This window comes from Dromaius novaehollandiae, chromosome 1 (genome assembly GCF_036370855.1).
Source record: "Dromaius novaehollandiae isolate bDroNov1 chromosome 1, bDroNov1.hap1, whole genome shotgun sequence".
NCBI classification, from domain to species: Eukaryota; Metazoa; Chordata; class Aves; order Casuariiformes; family Dromaiidae; genus Dromaius; species Dromaius novaehollandiae.
The window spans coordinates 188,307,145-188,325,854 of record NC_088098.1 but is presented as its reverse complement, the minus strand read 5'-3'; the positions used below and the strand labels follow the sequence as shown (position 1 = coordinate 188,325,854).

General features: G+C 38.6%; 2 protein-coding genes across 2 annotated transcripts in view; one reads left to right on the top strand and one right to left on the bottom strand.

Annotated features, from left to right (window-relative positions):
* Positions 1–18,710, bottom strand: part of RB1 (RB transcriptional corepressor 1) — an 82,204-nt gene that overhangs the window by 17,298 nt on the left and 46,196 nt on the right. The gene's annotated exons all lie outside the window — the stretch shown is intronic.
* On the top strand, positions 15,584–18,376 carry LPAR6 (lysophosphatidic acid receptor 6). The gene has a single exon (XM_026108430.2). The coding sequence runs from the start codon at positions 16,309–16,311 to the stop codon at positions 17,326–17,328; it is 1,020 nt and encodes a 339-aa protein (XP_025964215.2). The 5' UTR covers positions 15,584–16,308; the 3' UTR covers positions 17,329–18,376.

The window sequence follows — 18,710 nt, the reverse complement described above, 5'->3', positions numbered from 1 at the left end:
TTCTTCTCCTAGCATTAGCTTAGGGCAGTTAGGTATTCCAAAACCATTAAAAGCAGACTGCTATAAAAGCAAAAATTATTATAAATACTTTGCAATAGGCTTTATAGAGTCTAAATCTAGAAAAATTGTAGAAATTAACCGGACTTCCAAAAATAATCTGAGAGAATGCCATGCTTCACATTAAAATATGGCAGCAAGAATACAAAAAGTGTTCTGTGCAACAGGTTTTACAGTGACCGCTTTGAGAAATATTTCAATCTGAAAAATCACACATGAAAATGAAAAGAGACAAAAAAGAAGTTATAACAAAACTAGCAGCGCAGCAACCTTTTTCGGCATAAATCCACCCCTTAAAAAGAGGTCTGATCTTAATTTGATCCAGTGCTTCTGTGACTAATGTTATGGAATATGTCAAGCTTAGTTATCTCAGCCTACACCTAGGATTTGCTCAAGGCAGATGAAACCTGGCAGTCATCATGTTCTGACTAGCTTTCAAAGCAGAAACATATGCAGAGCTTCTGAGCACTTTGTTGACCGAATTTAACAACATGTCTGCAATTAACCAGTTTTGCCTTACGAGCAGCTATTTAACCACCAGATAAAATATAATACAACAGAGCTAGGAAGCAGCGCAGTGGAAATTAGATTAACAAAAGAGAATTGGGGGGGAAAAAAAAGTCTTGTGCTGTGAAAATGTTATTTAGTCTTCATTAAAAATACATTCTTCCCAGTCTGAAAATAAGAAACTGAATTTTGATAGTATGATGCAGAATTGAAAAAAACTCACTGCAGTAAAAATCATTTGAAAAAACCCCAAACTTTTTAGGAACTTAAATCTGAACATATCTGAAACAAAAAACTTGAAGACACAGGATAGCTATTTTTTTGTTTTATAGTATACCCATTTCATACTTACATTTTGATTTCTTTTTCTAACAGATGTAGTATTTTAACATATACTAAGGATTTTTCCTTCTGCGCTCTCTCAAAGTTTTATATCTCATTCTCAAGTGGATATTACAGTGCTTTCTGTTCAAACCTGCTCTCCCTACCCCAGGCTTTTTCCTGGTTATCACTTCACTCCCCCTCTTCCTCGAGGGCAATTTCACCAACAACTGATCGACAGCGTTAGTTGGCTTTGTCAAATACAAACTATAAATATGTACGTCCACCTCAAAACAATTCTAAAATTAGTATGCGTGCATTAGCTTTTCATAGATTTGAGACAGAGGAAAATGCAACTAATAGTCATCAACAAATGAGCATCCCTAAGAAATGGGCTCAGAAGTGTCTAACACACAAACATGTAGATTATCCATGGAGCTGTATATCCTGGGACCCTCAAAGACATTAAAGAAACCTTACTGCACCACACTGTATCTGTTATATTTTTTGTGACACAGTAAGATGTAGCTGAGCTAGCAAAAAAGGGCAAAAATTCTAAATAACATATATAAGATGTAGAGTAACCTCCAGAAGTGCATTTGTGTTGTAAACTATGGACAGAACCATGGTCATTTGGACTTCAGCAACACCTGCAGGAAGCTTGATCCAACATATCTGAAATTAAGCCCTTATTATTTTTCAGAAAATAACGTAAGACACGATATTCGGTGCCTTTCCTCATGGCCACACGCAAACACCTTTTGAAGACAATCAATGAAGGCTCTGGAAAAACAGGTTTGCTAATGGCAGAACATTCCCCCCTCAGATATTAAGAGGTAAATGATGCAGAAAATTACTCATTTATTGTGCTTTAAAATACTTTGTTTCCAGTTTAACCATAGGGTCAAGCATAAATGCTTTTATATGTAAATAAGATGACCTAATAGACAACATTTGATTACTTGATGGCATAGAGGACATTGTTAAATATAACTTTGTATAAAATAAGCTCCTTGAATTCACCTCAGCAGTTAGGGGAATAGTAGAAAAAGGCTGGAAATAATGGCATATTGTCATTCTGAATTCTCTCATTAATGAATAATAGAAACAAAGAGTGTTGCAGTACAGTCAGATGACAGTGCCATCGAATGTTTGTTGTGAAATGAACCTCATCACATTTATAGCGTTCTTCAGGCTTGTTAAAAATTAGACTTGATCTACTTATTTTTTCTTAGTTGTCCGAGGTATATATGAACTTTCAGAGTACAGCGTAGAGATAAGTGACTCGAAGAAAAGCATATTTTTGGACAGAAGCACTTGAGTACTTCAGTATCCAGAAGAAAGCAGGTAGACCGTAAGTCCTAGCAATGCCCATGGAAACCGCAGAAGCGTAGAATTCTCACCCCTTTTATTTTGATGATTTCATATGGATTTGGGAAGGCAATTATAATCTTATTCATGTTTGAAAAATCAACAGTTATAGCACAACAAAGATTTTTTTTTCCTAAAATACCACATACCCTGCATGCCTCACTTCACATTTGAACAGCGCCAGTGCAAAAACTCCCCCCACTCACTAGGTGTAAGCCTTTGCGCTGTATCCAGCGAAGGACCTACATGCAACATCCAATTTTTGAACGTGTAGCCCCCTTCCCCACCCGTTCTGGAATCTAAAAGCAGAGTTTGGTGTCTAGGCTCCTTGTAGGACAGGTGAGGACAAGCAGCTGCCTCAGAAGCATGACTTGAAAAAGCCCCACTGGCTGAGACCTACCTAGAGCCAGCCAGCACTCGTGCACCTGGGGACTTTGGAAAACACAGATGCTTGGCTGAGAGATGGGAGTGTTGGTCTTGGGTCCTTATGTGGCTAATGAGGAAACAATCCTGCTTGTATTTTCAATGGCAAAATTAAAAGTAGCATATCCTAAAAGAATTTCACAAGCTTCTGAACACATTTGATGCTTTTTTTTCTTTTCTTTTCTTTTTTTTTTTTTTTTTGATGTTTAGACAATTCTAGGCATAGGAAGCAGATGCGTTTATAAAAATCAAGAAATTCATACGGCCTCTGCCCTCTTCTTCCTCTGTGCAACACTTGTTCATTAGCTGCTTATCTTGCAGCTACATATCTGTTGTCATATAATCAAAAACTGCAACACATGGAAAAACACAAACATGTGATTTCCCCTAAAGTATTAGGGTGACGTTTTAGGATAGTACACGAACTGCACCTAACAACAAAGTAGTAAGATATATTTTATCTGATAAGGTATATTAAATAATCAAATGATCAAAACCTCCCTGCTTCCTGTGATCTCATTTAATTAGAGAGAAAAATGCACAATACTCAAATAATATATTTTCCTACCAAAATCGTTCAGCTCTCAGTATTTCTATTCTGTAAGAAATTCTCATTCATTTGTAAACAGAGCAAAAAAAAGTTTCGATATTTCTGATGAAACAACTACATTTTACAAGTCTTATGCTGAGAAAATTGAAGTACTCTGCCCTAAGTTTTACTTTGAAAATTTAAGGAAAATGAGATAAAACTAGCTTCTAAAGAATTTTTCTAAAATCCAGTTGGCCTCATGAATATTTTTGACCTGCTTCTTGGAAGAAATTTCACTGAAACGTATTCCTAGAGAAAGCTTTGATTTTGCCCAAATGTTTTCCAGCAAAAGCATTTGAAAACCTTTCTGCTGGTGCTGGAGTCAAGTTTTGGTATCCCTTTTAGCAGTTTAAAAATGAAAGCATACTGACCAGTGTTTTAAAAGGCCTTATACTGGTTTTAAAACCTGGCCATACTTTGCACTAGCAGAGTGCCTGATTAAAATAAAACATCCAAACACTTTTACTGGACTTGCACACAATCATGTCAAACTTGCTACTGTTTACTTTCCACTGACTGAGAAAATCCTAGGAGGTTCACATGCCTTCGAAGCATTTCTCTTACTCCGTGAAAGAATTTTAAATCGTCAAGCTTATGGAAGCCCCCCAAAATGTTTTACTCTAGCTCTCAAACTCCAGTGTGCAAAGTTCACACGTTATGCAGAGCATGTTGCAATCTGAAATCTGTTGAATTTTACAGCTTCTCTTATTATTTGCACTTAAGAAAAGAAAAGGAAAAAAATCTTAGCTGCAGCCTGACTATTTCTCCTAAGCCTACCTTTCAGACACTTTTTATTCCGATCGTTTCCTGCCCTAAGCATGCTGGCCAGTGTCGAAGCTCAGTGTGCTCCAACCATACCCACGTGGGATGAAACGTGCCCCTCACAGGCGGTGAGACTTCAGGAACACCGAAGGGTTTTAGCCCAGCGAGCACTTCGACTGACATGTCTACGCAGGAAAAACAGTGCAGATGCACAGCGCTGTCAGGCAGATTAATCAAGGCATTTCCAATCTCAGCTATGCAGCCACTCCACACTTTTTGCTTTCTTGCCAGAAACCCCAAACCATTTTTAAGAAAGGCTGGAGATGGGAAGAGAGCGTTCACTTCTTTGAACAAAAATTCTACTTTATTAACTCTACTACAAATAATAGCTCTGAAAAGATTATCCTGAAAGAAGTGTCCATGAAATCTAAAAACCAGGCCTACCATAACATTTTGTTGCCTTTAAATAAGCAAATATCCAGGCAAATAAAAGAGTAAGAGCAACCCTGAAGAACACAAGTTGACCTCGAAATCTCAAAATATTGCTCCTGGTAAGGAAACAGGCCATTTTCATGCTGACTCTCTCTTAGAGGCATACAGTTGAGTTGTTTCTGCATCTACGTATTCCAGTGTTTCCCTGTCTCCAAGGAAGAAGGACAGAGAACACAGGGAAATAGCTCTGCCAGAAGTTCATAAAGGAATTACTCTGTTTTGGATGCTTTTTACCCTGCAGTTTTACCCTGCTCTCTTTGCTCTTGCTGTAGACGGCATGCCTACTGCTGCTTTTGGTTAGTGTGGCACCTTGTTATGGGTGAGCCCAGTAGAAATATGCCAATATAATACTTGCACACAATCCGAAGCAAGTATATAAAGTATTATGCTCCAATGCATGCCCACAAGTACAGGAAGACAGCAGGGAGAAGCTTTACATATAAATGTCCCTGCTTAAAAAAAATCATGTACAAGCCACCTCAATCTAGATGCAGAAATCAATCAGTAGTTATTCTGAATGCTTTGGGTTTTTTGAACTTAAATATTTAAGAAACGCCTTTTTTTGTCATGCAAGTGCGTTTTTGCTATATGTACTCTTGAAGCAGATGCATCAACAATTAAGCCATAACAAAAGTAACAGACCTGTTTTACCACTAACTTCCAAAGAAATTAAACACTATAACTCAAGGCATTCCTGAAGTTAGACTCCTAAATGACAGGCACAAAGAACTTGAGTTCTCTCTACTACCTGACTTTCCTTCTGTTTTAATTGCAGGCTACAGGAGGGACCTGTAGCGTATTTGTCTGTGGCTTGCTCACAGTGTAAATTCATTGACATGAGCCTTTAGACCTCAAAATGACAGAGGAAGAGGAAACTGATATCAATACCGAAGACAATCGATCCAAAACATCTACCCTTCTGAAGTCAGTAAGAAAACTTGTAGCATCTGCAATGGAATCTGGATCAGATCTTTGGCATACCAAGCTGTCCTCTTATATCACCCAGCTTCATCTCTAATAGCAAAGCAAAGCATGATTAATGCAGTCAGTCCTTATTACTGCTCATTTCTATACTCCTTTGAGGAAAAGTTAATCAGGCATATATTGCTCTTTTTTGTCATAACTGTTTCAAACCATTTATATGAAATTACATTACAAGGTGGTACTGAAGCATAGATCCTGATGAGTTTAGCAGAGGCTTCTAGACCTCATATGGCCAAAATTAAGTTAATGCCAGGACAAGAGTCAAAATATTAAAGACTCGAAAGTCTCAAAGTTGAACACTACCACAACACTTATGGCATAGTTTCACAATTGGCTTAAATTAATTGAAATGCACTAGTGCTTCCCTAAGCTGCACTTCCTCATCGGCACTTTCTGTTCCCTCTCTTGCTTTAACGTCAGCCCAGCTATGACTGGGGAAACTATACATTTGTCTTTAGTTGCCTGGTACACAGAAATATCAGGACCTAATGGATTCAAAAAGTATAGAGAGAGTTAAGGTTATGTGTATAGGGCAGAAGTAGGACATTTTTAGTCTTTCCTAAATAACAGGCACCTTATTTGCTCCCTCTTATTCGTCTTCACCACCAGCTCTCCCTGACACCAACCACCTACCTTTCCCTTTTTTTTTCCCCCCTTCTTTCTCAGACAATGTAACTCCTAACTACTGAAACTGTGAGAAATTGTTCTTAGAGCTAATGCCTTTCAACACTACTGCTTCCATTTCAGATATAAAGGACTTGTGCAACCAAAAGTTAATTTTTTTCACCTATACCAGCAGGCCACTGGACCATCACAGAGAACACATGAGAAATTTTGACAAAAACTGGAAACTTAACTGGTATGCAAGGCGGCATATGCTGCATGCCACTACCTGGCTCTCACTAAAATAACAACACTGAAAATACGGGGAGGAATCTACACCCTATTGCATGGACAGCTCACTCAAAACTGCAGAAGAGAGCTTCTGGTCCCAACACAGCTCCTTTTTCTGAGGCTAAAGACCTTCTTTTCAAGGACTTGCTCTCCCATAGTGTAAGAAATCCCCCTTCATGAGACCACCTGTTGCAAGCGAGAGACCTGGGGTTCAGTCTCCCTTCTAAAACAGTCAAACTTACACCTCCTAGAAGCATATCATAACTCTTACAGGAAAATTATGAACACAGACTCCAGTGAAAATAGTCCTTTCATGACAAATATTCCTTTGACCAAGCTTAAGACCTCTGAAGACGCTTAGCTAAAGGCCCCTCAATGCAACGAATAATTTTATGTGGGTTTTGGATTCTTTTGTAGTGGAGGTACAAAAGAGGTGGGTTTGGAGCTTCTGTATTGAAAATGCTTTGTACTGAAACATTTTTACATGTGCACTGCAAAGCAACTTTTGAACCTTCCAGGAGTCTGACCAATAGAAAAAAAATTTTTTTTGGCTTTTGAGTCTTGCTCAATTCCTTCTAGGATTTCAGCAAAGAGAAAGGGGAAAACATGTGTGAAGCACCTCCTTTGTCCCTGTCCCTTTAATCTGACATTTGCTTTTTCACCTTCTAACTATCATCTGCTTACTACACTGAAAATAGAACTGCCAGAAGTGCTAAACAATGCAACAAAAAGTTCATGAAATCTGGAATTTGTGCTTCAAAAAACTTCAGAGTATGGGCTGAAACGAAAGAGTAGTGGTGGGAGAAGTCAGCTGAGATACCTTCAATGCTATTTACCAGCACTAATGATATGCTAAGTAATCACATAAGTGATCTTACAATGCAGAAGTTAAGGAGGTTATTTGCTGACTTACACTTTTAGAAAGTAATAGTTCTTCACATTAATCTCAAGTTCCAAGTTCTGCTTTTTGGCTGCTGTTCTCCCTAGACAAGCATTTTCATGTCAGTATTTATCTACACTAATTATAGCTTACCAGCTTGAACGATTCTTATGAAACACTTTTTCTCCCAACTTCTTACATTCCAGTTTTGTGAAGGAAGCCAAATTAATACCATATATATTTTTTTAAACTATGCAAACTCACATAAATCTCATTGAATGACTATGGTAAATTCATAATGTTATCCCTTATAAAAACATAATAGGAATGTGACCGTGGGCTTTGTGCTGTCTCTGACAAGTAGAAGTTAAAAACCTCATAAAGTCAGAGACCTCTATTCCTTCCGCCAGAACTACATGAGGCTGCAAGCACTTGATGCAGTGGCTGCAAGCAATTTGGCACAGAAGTGAGGTGCATCTTTAAAAACCAGGTGGATGAAATACCAGTCATCCTGACATGGAACTAGCCTACATCAATCCTGGCAAGAGAAGAATAGGCGCTGGGCAGAAACTTAAACTGAAGATCTGAAAAATAACAAGTAACTACCTCAGAACTAAATACATTTGTAAATTCTTCTCCACAGTTTTTTTTTCCCCATCTCATTTCACCCTGTATGTTTGGAATAGCTTCCAAAATAATTCATGAAGCTCCTTCCATTTCCTTCCTCTTGTTCCCAATATTTGCTTATATGGCAGCTGATGTTTTTTTCTTTCCTAAAATAGTCATATTTTTCTATTTGCAAAGTGTTTTGAATAAGAATTTTCAGTCATAAAACATTTTCAAAATTTCTGCCAAGTCCAATTGAGCTTTGAATTTCTAATCCTATAATTTACAAAGCATAAGCTTGAGTAGAGCCAGAATTTGCCAGAGTCTTAGGGAGAGCCATTTTACTTACTTTCTGTATGCAAAGTGGAGAGAAGTTTCAAGTATTGAAATTACTTCAATTATACTTGCAGAGTGATTGAATAAATACAATTTTTTTTTAAGTTCAAAAAAACACAAATGATAGTTTAGGAACTCATGTATTTTGTTCTAACTAAGGCACCTCTCTTCCCACCTCTGACATTTTAGAAATTCATTTGATCTCGTTCCTGTCCATTCAAGATAATGTTGCCAAGATTGCTTGCCTAATCCTTTCTTCATTTTGCTTCCCTCAGAACAATGTCAACCTCCGTTTTTCAGCTTTGTTTTTATGATCCTTTACTTTTTAGCCGTTCCCTGATAAACCGTTCATTCCAAAGACTAAAGCTCAAAAAGATTTAATGTCATCTAACCCCTCACTGCCTGCTGAAAGATCAACTATACTTTTATGTCGTAACTGTCTGGTATCTAGAACGCTTCCAGTGGAAGAGTCCACACTGCTCCTTCTCCAGGGAATCTACTGCAGTATACATGACATAGTTTTCCCAAATTAATCTATAAAGCACACCCCTGAACTTCTCTTCATAACATACCTGGGTACCTGTTAGAAACTGTCAGCTCATAACGGCTAGACTGTTGGCCCACATGGATTTCTTGCATTGTTCCTGTTTGTATTAAGGGTTTGATGCACTCATTTTTGCAACCACAGTTTCTCACCAATACTAAGATATTTCTCTTCATTTTCCTCATTTTCCTAATAAGTTCTTTGGTACAGTCACTGTCCCTAACAACCACGTGTACAATGTCTCATAAATACACTGTGGGACTTCTGAGGAATACTACGGTGCATAGCAGTAGAAGTACAAGAGGGATTTTCTCTTATCTTTCAAGAGTTCCCTGCCTTGCCAAGGAGAGTCACTGAACTACTCTGAAGACACACTGAAATGAAGATTTGTTCTTTGTGCAAAGCAATTTCTCTCTTAAAGTAAGAAAATTTAAAAGGGCAGAAGCTTAAATTGGCAGTCCCTAACACACTCATACATTGTTCATAACGACAGAAAATGAAAAACTTAAAATTGAGGCTGGCAGGGAGACCCAAGCAGGTGTTGCATTTCTTATCTGCTCTTGTTGCATGTATCAGAGAAAGGCTGGGGCCACTATTTTAAATGTATCAGATAACAAATGGACACGGTGACAATATTTTATCAAATCATTGCTTGCTTCCTCCCTATATCTTTATAATCATGTTTTTTTTTAAAAAAAAACAAAACAAAACAGGTTGCACATCAAAATTGTTTCTAGAACATAAGTAAAAACCTGCTAGAACTTTCCATGAGTTGCATGAAAAAACAGAACTCAGGAAACTTAAAGCAAGTATTTACCAGTCATCTGTTAGTGGCCAAACCACTACCGTAACTGCTTATGTGTATTTGCAATGCAAACAACCAAGCTGCGCATTCTCTCGCATCCATTTCCATAATTACAGGTAATCCTAACACGTTCATTAGTAGTAAATGCAACTTTGAGATCTCGGAGCTTCTTCTGCCATTAGACACTACACACTTCTACTAGCGCTACTACAAAAACTCTTTTGAAACTTGCAGTGTTGCGCTTTAAAAATTTAATCCCGTATTTTCACCAAGTGTCTCAACTATTCTGCTCAACAAAAACATAAAATAATGCCCAGAATAAGCTGTGAAGTCTAAGAAGATAATGTATTTTTAGAGTTATCCATTTCAGAAAATAATACGCATCTCAGAACTTGTATGATATTCTTCAAGAAACAATTCCGCACTTTTCTCCATCACCCTGTATAGGAAACATTTCCAAAATCCCTGCTCCAAAAAACCTTTTCATGCAAGAACAACATGAAACAAGAAGAAATGTTGAATTCATAGTATTTCAAAGATTCTCCAAGTTTCTCATTACATCTCTTAAGAAGTTCCCCTGTAAATTAGAGTATTTAGAAAGCCTCAAGTAAAATCATAAATATTATGAAATTATATTATGTTAACGGATACTGTGAAGACTGAACACAGTCCCCAGTAGTAGCACTTGAGACTGGAAGTTCCTGCCTCAAAGGAGAGGGTTCTAACTAGGAGAGCTAGCTAAGCAACAGAATATACTTATTTACATCTTTATTACTTAAAAAAAAATTAATTTAATCCACATATATTGCTTTTCCTTTCTGCCTACATCAGTTTTTACATGATATTCCTCAAATAAAAATATGTTCTTTATAGTCTACCTCTCTTTATAATATTGCATATAAAGCACAGCATAGGAAACAACAAGGAAGAAGACTGTATAGAACTAACTGAAGTAGTTCAAAGAAACTGCTTATTCATACGTTGTCATACAATAAATACTGCGAAGAAATATTTCAGAACTAAATACATTTGAGGACAATAGGGCTGTGTGACTAGAAACGGCATTTCTTAAAGCATGGTGATTGCCTTATTCATTGCACAGGACTTCTTCTAAGAACAAAGAACCAAAGCAACCCATTGTGCTTAAGTTGTTTAGAGATACTGCAACAACAAAACACCTTAGCTATCTATTTGGTTTTGGATTAAAAACAAACTCCCTGCCCAAGAGGTCAGAAAAACAGACAAAAAAAGATTCTAGCAGCCTAAATTTATAAAAAAGGAAAGAAATTGTCTCCTTTTTTTTGTAAGCAGGAAAGGAGCAGTCGTGTTTCCTATAAAGGAAATTCAAACAATTCTAAGGAGAAAAGAGAAGCATTTCAGACACAGAGGAATGAAGAACTCTCTCATTTTATTTAGAACTTCCCTTTTCCTTTTTTTAAGCAATTACACATACACAGAAATTATTTTAACTTAGAGAGCCTAAAAGACTTGCAGCACAAATACTTTAGCTTCCAAGGTCAAAAAAAAAATTCTCTTTTTTGAAAGATTTTTGGCATCTGCATATTAGAACATAGCTAGCAAAACAAGAACAAATCAAGAAAACTGGTTTATAGAAGGAGAGATAAACTTTCAGTAGAAAATATTTAGTGTTTTCTTCTAACCTTCACACATAAGTGTAGTTTTATTTAAGATCAAAACAGTAAGCTATCAAGTTCCCCGACACCAAGGAGTCTTTTAGTCCTCTGCAGAAGTTATGCAGCTGCCCAGCTTCCTTTTTAAACATGAACTGCTAGATAAAAATGGTCTGTTCACCATAAAACTCCTGCGATGCTCATTTTAAGACTTGTCAACAATGGAGATTTATTACAGAAGTAAGAACATGAATTTTCAGTGCACTAAGTGCTTCGCACTGTCTCTGTAAGTGGACAGTTACTGCACTTCAAGAACAAAGTAAGCCACTTACCAAAAGCAGTTTTACAGCAACTTAGGAAAGTCTGAACAGGCAGTTACTGAGTGGTAGCTGAGAAGGTATAAGTTCCTATCCCTGCTTTCTCCGTAGCTACTTCCCCATATAATTAGTCAGTTAAATCAAGTGAAGTCTTTTAACAGATCCTTTTGCTTGGCAGGAATCTAATTTAAAAACAAAAATAAAAAAAAGAATTTTTATCTTAAATATTTTTTCCACACACTAGGCATTGTAATGATCCCAATACTGTATTTAATAAACGGTTCTGCTCCATCCAAGGACCTCAAACTGCTTTTGACAATTAAGATGGCCTCACATCCCAGCGAGGAAGTGAAGGAACTTTGACAAGGCAGGAAAACACAAAATCACAGAAAATTTGACCAAAGTTGGAACAGGAAATCTGCAGCAGAGCCATAATAAATTCCTTCCTGTACATACTGCACACCAAAACAGAAACTCCAGAAAACTAACCAGAGTAAAAATACTTTAGAAGCCATCACTAACCTGTGAAAAGGAGTAAATAAATGATAAACAAACAGATTGGGCAAAGAAAATATTGTGCTGTCAGGGTTTGTCTTCATTGCAGCGGACAGCACAAGCTATTTTGCTTAAAGCTCGCTTACCTGCAGTGAGCACAAGCAACTGCACTGTGCTACAGTCAAGCCTCTGCAAGCACTAACAACAGCTGGATACTGCGCTGTGTGCATCCCTGGCAATCCTCATCTGTAAGAGTGCCTGCACCAGCTACTTCAGAAGCGCTGTACGAACACGGCTGTAGTAAGTTCTTAAAGCTAAAGTTGGTTTTTCTCTAAAATAAGTTCAAAATTCACGTCGGCTTTGACTACAATTTCGTTACGACTCCGGCACTGAAGATTCAAATAACACTAGAGGAACATGCAACACCGGCCAAAAGAACTCCAAAACTTGGAAAGCCTTCAAATACCTGTTTTATTTTGATAAAGTATCTCCTCACTGCTTAACTTGGACTCCTGAATTTAAGGGGTCCTGCCCCTGTGTCCTAACTGAGAGCAAGCATCCAGCTCGGTGACATCCGGGGGCAAGAAGGAGGAACCAACAGCTGAAGCAGCCACCGTTTTGGCAGACAAATTTACAGTTGCTCTACTAGCAATCTGCTAGGATCATAAGGAGCTTTCCTCCCGCCCCTCTGCTCCATGCAAGAATACATTTGCCACACAAATCCAAGATCACTGGAGAGTGTAAGGAGTCCTGAATATCTAAACTCTGGTATCTAAAGTCCTATAAGCAGAGCTAAGTGGCAACCAACAGATGCGTGCAAAATCAGTCTGCTGCGGAAGTGAGAGATGACTTCAACTTATTTCATCAGTTCTCAGCTTTAGAGAGCCTGCGCTCACTCTCCCTTCATTGCCTCTTCAAGAGGAAGACAAAACCGGTTGGTGGAAATGCAGCTGTTGCTAATCTAGCAGTAGTGGTAAAACATAGGTCCTAACTCATCCCCCTCTCTAATTCAGAGAGAAAGGCAGACTTTCACATGCATCTCCCATCAGTGGCAGCACCGTTTCCTTTAGGGAAGAAAACCTATAAACACACACTGCCTTCCCAGCAGCTGTTTCCTCCTACCCCTCCTCCCCCCCAGTGCCAAAGGAAAATTTGCCAGCAGGGAAGAAGTGTAGGCAAGGTCATTACTGCAGGAATTCTCTTCCCAAAGTAACAGATAAAGAAACATTTTTAAGAAGCAATGGGGCTTACTCAAAGGTTTTCCAAATCTGACAGTACAGAGCCCAACGTCTTGAAACTTGTGCCAATAAAAGGAGAGTGTGCAAAGTTTCCCTCCCAGCCAGCGCAGGAACTTTGCCAAAATGCAGGCTCCCAAAGACTTCAATGGTTACTGATCTGCTAATTCAGAGTCTTCAGCATAGAGAAGTACACAAACATACTAGCATGCAAATTAAAACAGTACTTTATCATTAACCAAATCTAATCTAAGAAAAGGGGTCTGCAATTCTCCTTTGCCACTCAAACTTCTGCAATTAAGAGAAAATGAGTCAGATTGCTGACTCAGTCATAACTAATCACTGAAACACAACACAAAACTAAAGTCTGTCAACCTGGGGTTTTCACATTTTTCTTCTGCAGGTGGAAAAATCCTGCAGCTGAATGCTATTTCTGGAACAATAAAAAAATCACTCATTTCTTGGACCAAAAGCAAGTATAAGGTGTGCACACTGTTCTGGACAAACTACAAGTCCACTGAATAGCTGTAGAGGTTGGAGAGAGCCCCAGGCTTAGCCAGGCTGCAGAAGCACAGACCCAAGCCCCTAGAATACAGCTCTCAGCAACGCCCAGGCTCTCAACAAGAGCAAGAGCACTGGCCGCAGCCAAGCAGGGATTTGACCGACAAGGCGATGTTAAATTTTGGTATTCCAGGGAATTTTATTCCAGTAACCGAACCTGGCTCATGCTGAATTTTCTGTGCAGGAAAAACTAAGTGGGGAAATTGAGCTTAGAGCTCCCTACAGCCTGATCCAGAACTCAGGGATTCTCATGGAAGAAGTTTCCTTCAACTGTGCACGGCTGCCGGGAACAGAAGCGCCAAACTGAACCACGCACTACAGCTGCTCTTGTGAGGGAAAGCCAGGTAAGGCAACTTTATGTCAAGCTGCAAATTAGGTTAAACCCAAGAGACAGTCTACCGAGCTCACATTTTCATTTCTTGCCGATTTAGAAATGAAAAATGTGCTATGCTTTAATATGAATTTCAAATATAATCTCAAAACCTATATATTTCTTGCAGTTATGGTCTTCTAAATAGAATTGGAACACCTTGATATTGCCTTAAAATCCAGGTGAAAGGGCTTCACAGAAGAAATGTGAAGCAAATCTGAAATAAGACCCATTCTTACATGTGTCTGCATTCTGTTTGACATATCTTACATTATGAAACTATGTCAAAACCCTATGAAATGCTAATATCTACTGTCTTTTACAACAGACTAGAAAGTTTTTACCTAACAGAGCCTTGCTTACATACAACTGATTAAAATCTAGCTCAAAAAACCCATGCCACCCAGCCAGATATAAAGAGATTTGTTATTCTAAGACTCTGAAATATACTGGTTTTAGTGCCAGCAGTAAATGTGTTTATCCAAGCCACTGCTAAATAAATGAGTTTATACAAACTGAGATTTATCTCATGCCTTCCCCTAAAGGGAGCAAGAGCTCCTTTTTTAAATTTACTTAACAATTTAATTAGTTACAACATGTTTTCACTGCATTAATCAGTGACTAATGGGAATATTTTGTGCATGTGTGATAACTGGCTCCTTTAAATTATCAGAACCAGTTGCATAGTGCAGTATTTATTTTGGTAAGTTACACTCCTTTTGTGCTTTCCAAGTCAAAGAAAATGCTTTTTCTACCACAAAACTTCAGATAAAGTTGAAACATTATGTAAATAGTACCATCTAACTGAGTAGAAGGAACTTGAGGTATGAATTCTAATATTAAACACATGTAAAGTTTCTCCTTCCAGTGCAATGTATTTCAGTTCTGGGAATATCCCAGAGCAACCCACAGGCTCAAAATCTTCATGTCTCTCCCTTTACCTAATTTACTCAATTTCATAGGAAATGAAGTAATTTCAATATTAAACTGTCCCTCATAAGGTATGCACTGGTATATTGAGGGAATCAAGACAGAACAGCCTAGCTAGTTTCTGGTGCTTAATGTGTGTTCTCTATTACTAGTGAAGGCATCTTTTTCCAAAATTGTAAGGTAAATTCAAATGTAAAATATAAAAATCTGCAGTTATATATTATTCAAAGAAAAAAAGGATTTTTCTGATGCGCAAGTTATTCGGACACTAAAATGTCAAAAGGATATTGCTGTGAAACTGGCAAACTCGCATAAAAGCAATGCTTGTACAGCACCTTTAAGTAGCACAGAAAGAGTTAACAGGAGGCTGCAGCAGCAGGGCTGCTAGTGACCATGTGCACGCCTGCAAGGTATAGTCCCAGCAGACACATTATCAGATTAAAGGAAGGCAGGCAAACTGAACTGAAACCATTCTTCGCAAGTCCAACCTCTCCTTCCTGTGATGTCACGCTACAAATTGCGGGAGCACTTTTCTTCCCTGCTTCAGAATGAGCCACCACGCACGCTCCACCAGCAGCACTCGAGGAGAAGGGCTACATGCTGCAAGAGCAAACACGCTCTGGAATTTTATTCCTGGGCTTTCCGCCCCGTGGAGTGAGCAGGGAGCAAAGTTGAAGAGCTCGTTTTGCAGCTAGGAGGCTGAGCACGCAATGGAAGCGCCTATATCTCACAGAGCCCAGGAAATAGTCTTCTAAAGCACTGTTCCCAGTTACTTGAACAGCCTTGGATGGACAAGACTTCTCGACATCATGATTTGCTGCCAAAAATAAGGCAGAAAGTTCTACAGTGGCTTCATCAGATTGAGGAAGAAGAAGAAAAAAAGATGGAACTAAGCAAGCTTCAGGATGACCTCATCTGCCACAAATAATGTGTTTTTTATTTTCCAAGACCAGCTATGTGATTACAGTAGCATCTGGGAGAAAAGAATGATTTCCTGGTGATTACAGGAGATGTATCCTGCTACTACAAAGCTTGTATTTCTTCCCTGAAGCTGAAAAGCAAAACAGAAAATTATCAAAGCACAGAGGTCAAAACCATCTGCAAGTCTTCCTGGAATTTAAAAACAGTTACAATAAAAATACTAGAGAAAACTACAAATCACAGGAATTCAGACTGGTATTTTAAACAGACCATTATAATGGTAAGCTCTAACTGTTCCACTGAGGACTCCTTTAAATATACTTTGTATGGATGCATATTTAGTATGGTATTTGTTCTTGGCCTCATAGCAAACTGCGTTGCTATCTACATTTTTATTTTTACATTAAAAATGCGAAATGAGACCACAACTTATATGCTTAATTTAGCAATATCTGATCTGCTTTTTGTGTTTACATTACCCTTCAGGATTTATTACTTTGCAGTAAGAAACTGGCCATTTGGAGACATTCTCTGCAAGATTTCTGTCACGCTGTTTTATACAAACATGTATGGAAGCATTTTATTTTTGACTTGCATAAGCGTAGACCGCTTTTTGGCTATAGTACACCCATTCCAGTCTAAGACGCTTCGAACTAAAAGAAATGCAAAAATCGTCTGTGCTGCAGTATGGATAACTGTGCTAGCAGGAAGCACACCAGCAAGCTTTTTTCAATCTACGAACCGCCGTAATAACACTGAACAGAGAACATGTTTTGAAAACTTTTCCGAGGCCACGTGGAAAACCTACCTATCCAGGATTGTTATCTTCATTGAAATTGTTGGATTTTTTATTCCACTGATCTTGAACGTGACCTGCTCTACTATGGTCTTGCGGACTTTGAATAAACCACTTACATTAAGTCGGAATAAATTAAGCAAGAAAAAGGTACTGAAAATGATTTTTGTCCATTTGCTGATATTCTGCTTCTGTTTTGTGCCATATAACATTACCTTAATACTTTACTCCCTGATGAGAACACAGACACTGATTAATTGCTCAGTGGTAACTGCAGTCAGGACCATGTACCCCATCACTCTATGCATTGCTGTTTCCAACTGTTGCTTCGACCCTATAGTGTATTACTTTACATCGGATACAATTCAAAATTCAATAAAAAACAGGTCCACTAGAACACGCGATTTCAGGTTCTCTGAAATGCATGTTTCAGAAAGCTTCATTCAGCACAGCCTTCAGACCATAAAAATGAAAATATTTGACAGTGACTCAACAATATAAACTGTATTAAAAAAAAAAAAAGACTATTGGGACTAAACTGGAATTAAAGCCTGCACATTTCTTCAGCTGTGAAAATATATTCTGATATGTAAATGTTACTCTTCCTGCACATCAGAAAAGTTTATGATAAAACTGTAAATACCAGTTGTAAAAATGTTAATAGTATACAGGGAAAAAGATATTGTAAGAATTCATGTCAAATGTCTTTTTTTGACTGGCTGCATGCCAAAAACACCGAGCCTTTGATTTCTGCTTGGGCTGTCAAAGTCCACAGAGTATTTGTCAAGTGAAAACGAAATAAAAACCAAGCTCTTTCCCACAGTTAAAATAAATATGCATTTTTAATAATTACACATTTCCACCTGGCCGAGGACAAGGGTGGTTTCCGCTGCAGAGGCCAGTTGTTGTGGAAAACGGCCCCATGTTGGTCATCTTGCTGCAGGCAGCGTGCCCCCTTCAGAGCTCCCTCTTCCTTTGCTCCGACTCCCTCCTCCTCCTCCGCTTCTCCCCGCGCCTTCCTTCTTACGGCCATTATGTTTAGAGTCTGTTCGGATTTAACACGCTGCGAGGGTTTCCCTTCTCCCACATCTCCCTTCCCTCCGCTAATCGCGTTGCGCCAGCAACAGGTAACCCTCCTGCCACCCAACGGGTTCGCTATCGCCTGCCCCGCCGGCATCCCTCTCCTCCGCAGGTAGGAGCCACGCTTTCTCCCGGCTCATCTGAACCAGTAACGCGTCCGCTCAGACCCAGAGCGATTACTCTCGACGCGCTCAGCTCGAAAGACCGCAGTTTCTGCTTCAAGGCTGGCAAAAAGGCTACTCGGTTTGTCCTGCTTCTCTAATACAGTCTCTCGCCACGAGCCTTGCCCCATAAAGAAATTAAATCTTTTCGCAGTTTAGCACGCCTGGAAGCAACTCTGAAAAACTGTTTTTTCTTCTCATCTGTCTTGGGTCTCTGTGTAATTATACCAAAATAACCTCTGATGACTGAAGTCAGTGCTTTAGGTACTGTACCACTTCAATAAACTCCTTTGTACCACTTCAATAAACTCCTTTGTGAGAAGTTCTTAAACTCAACAGAAGGAAAATAATGTCCAAGTAAGACAATCAGATCTCAAAGTAGTAATTTCTTGTTAGGAAAATACGACCTTTGTTAACTAGCAATAAGCATGTGCATCAACCAGAGTATCTATGTTTATGGGACACAAATTACTGCCCTAAAAAACTACAAGACATGGTAATTTTTATAACAAACCTTCCTCTTGATATGTGTCACAAAAGTATTTTGAACTTTAACCTTCGCATTTAAAGTGTCAAATGCAAGTTTCTTGTAAACCTTGGAGACTGTAAAAATAAATTACTTGAGGCTAAGTGCTAAGCAAA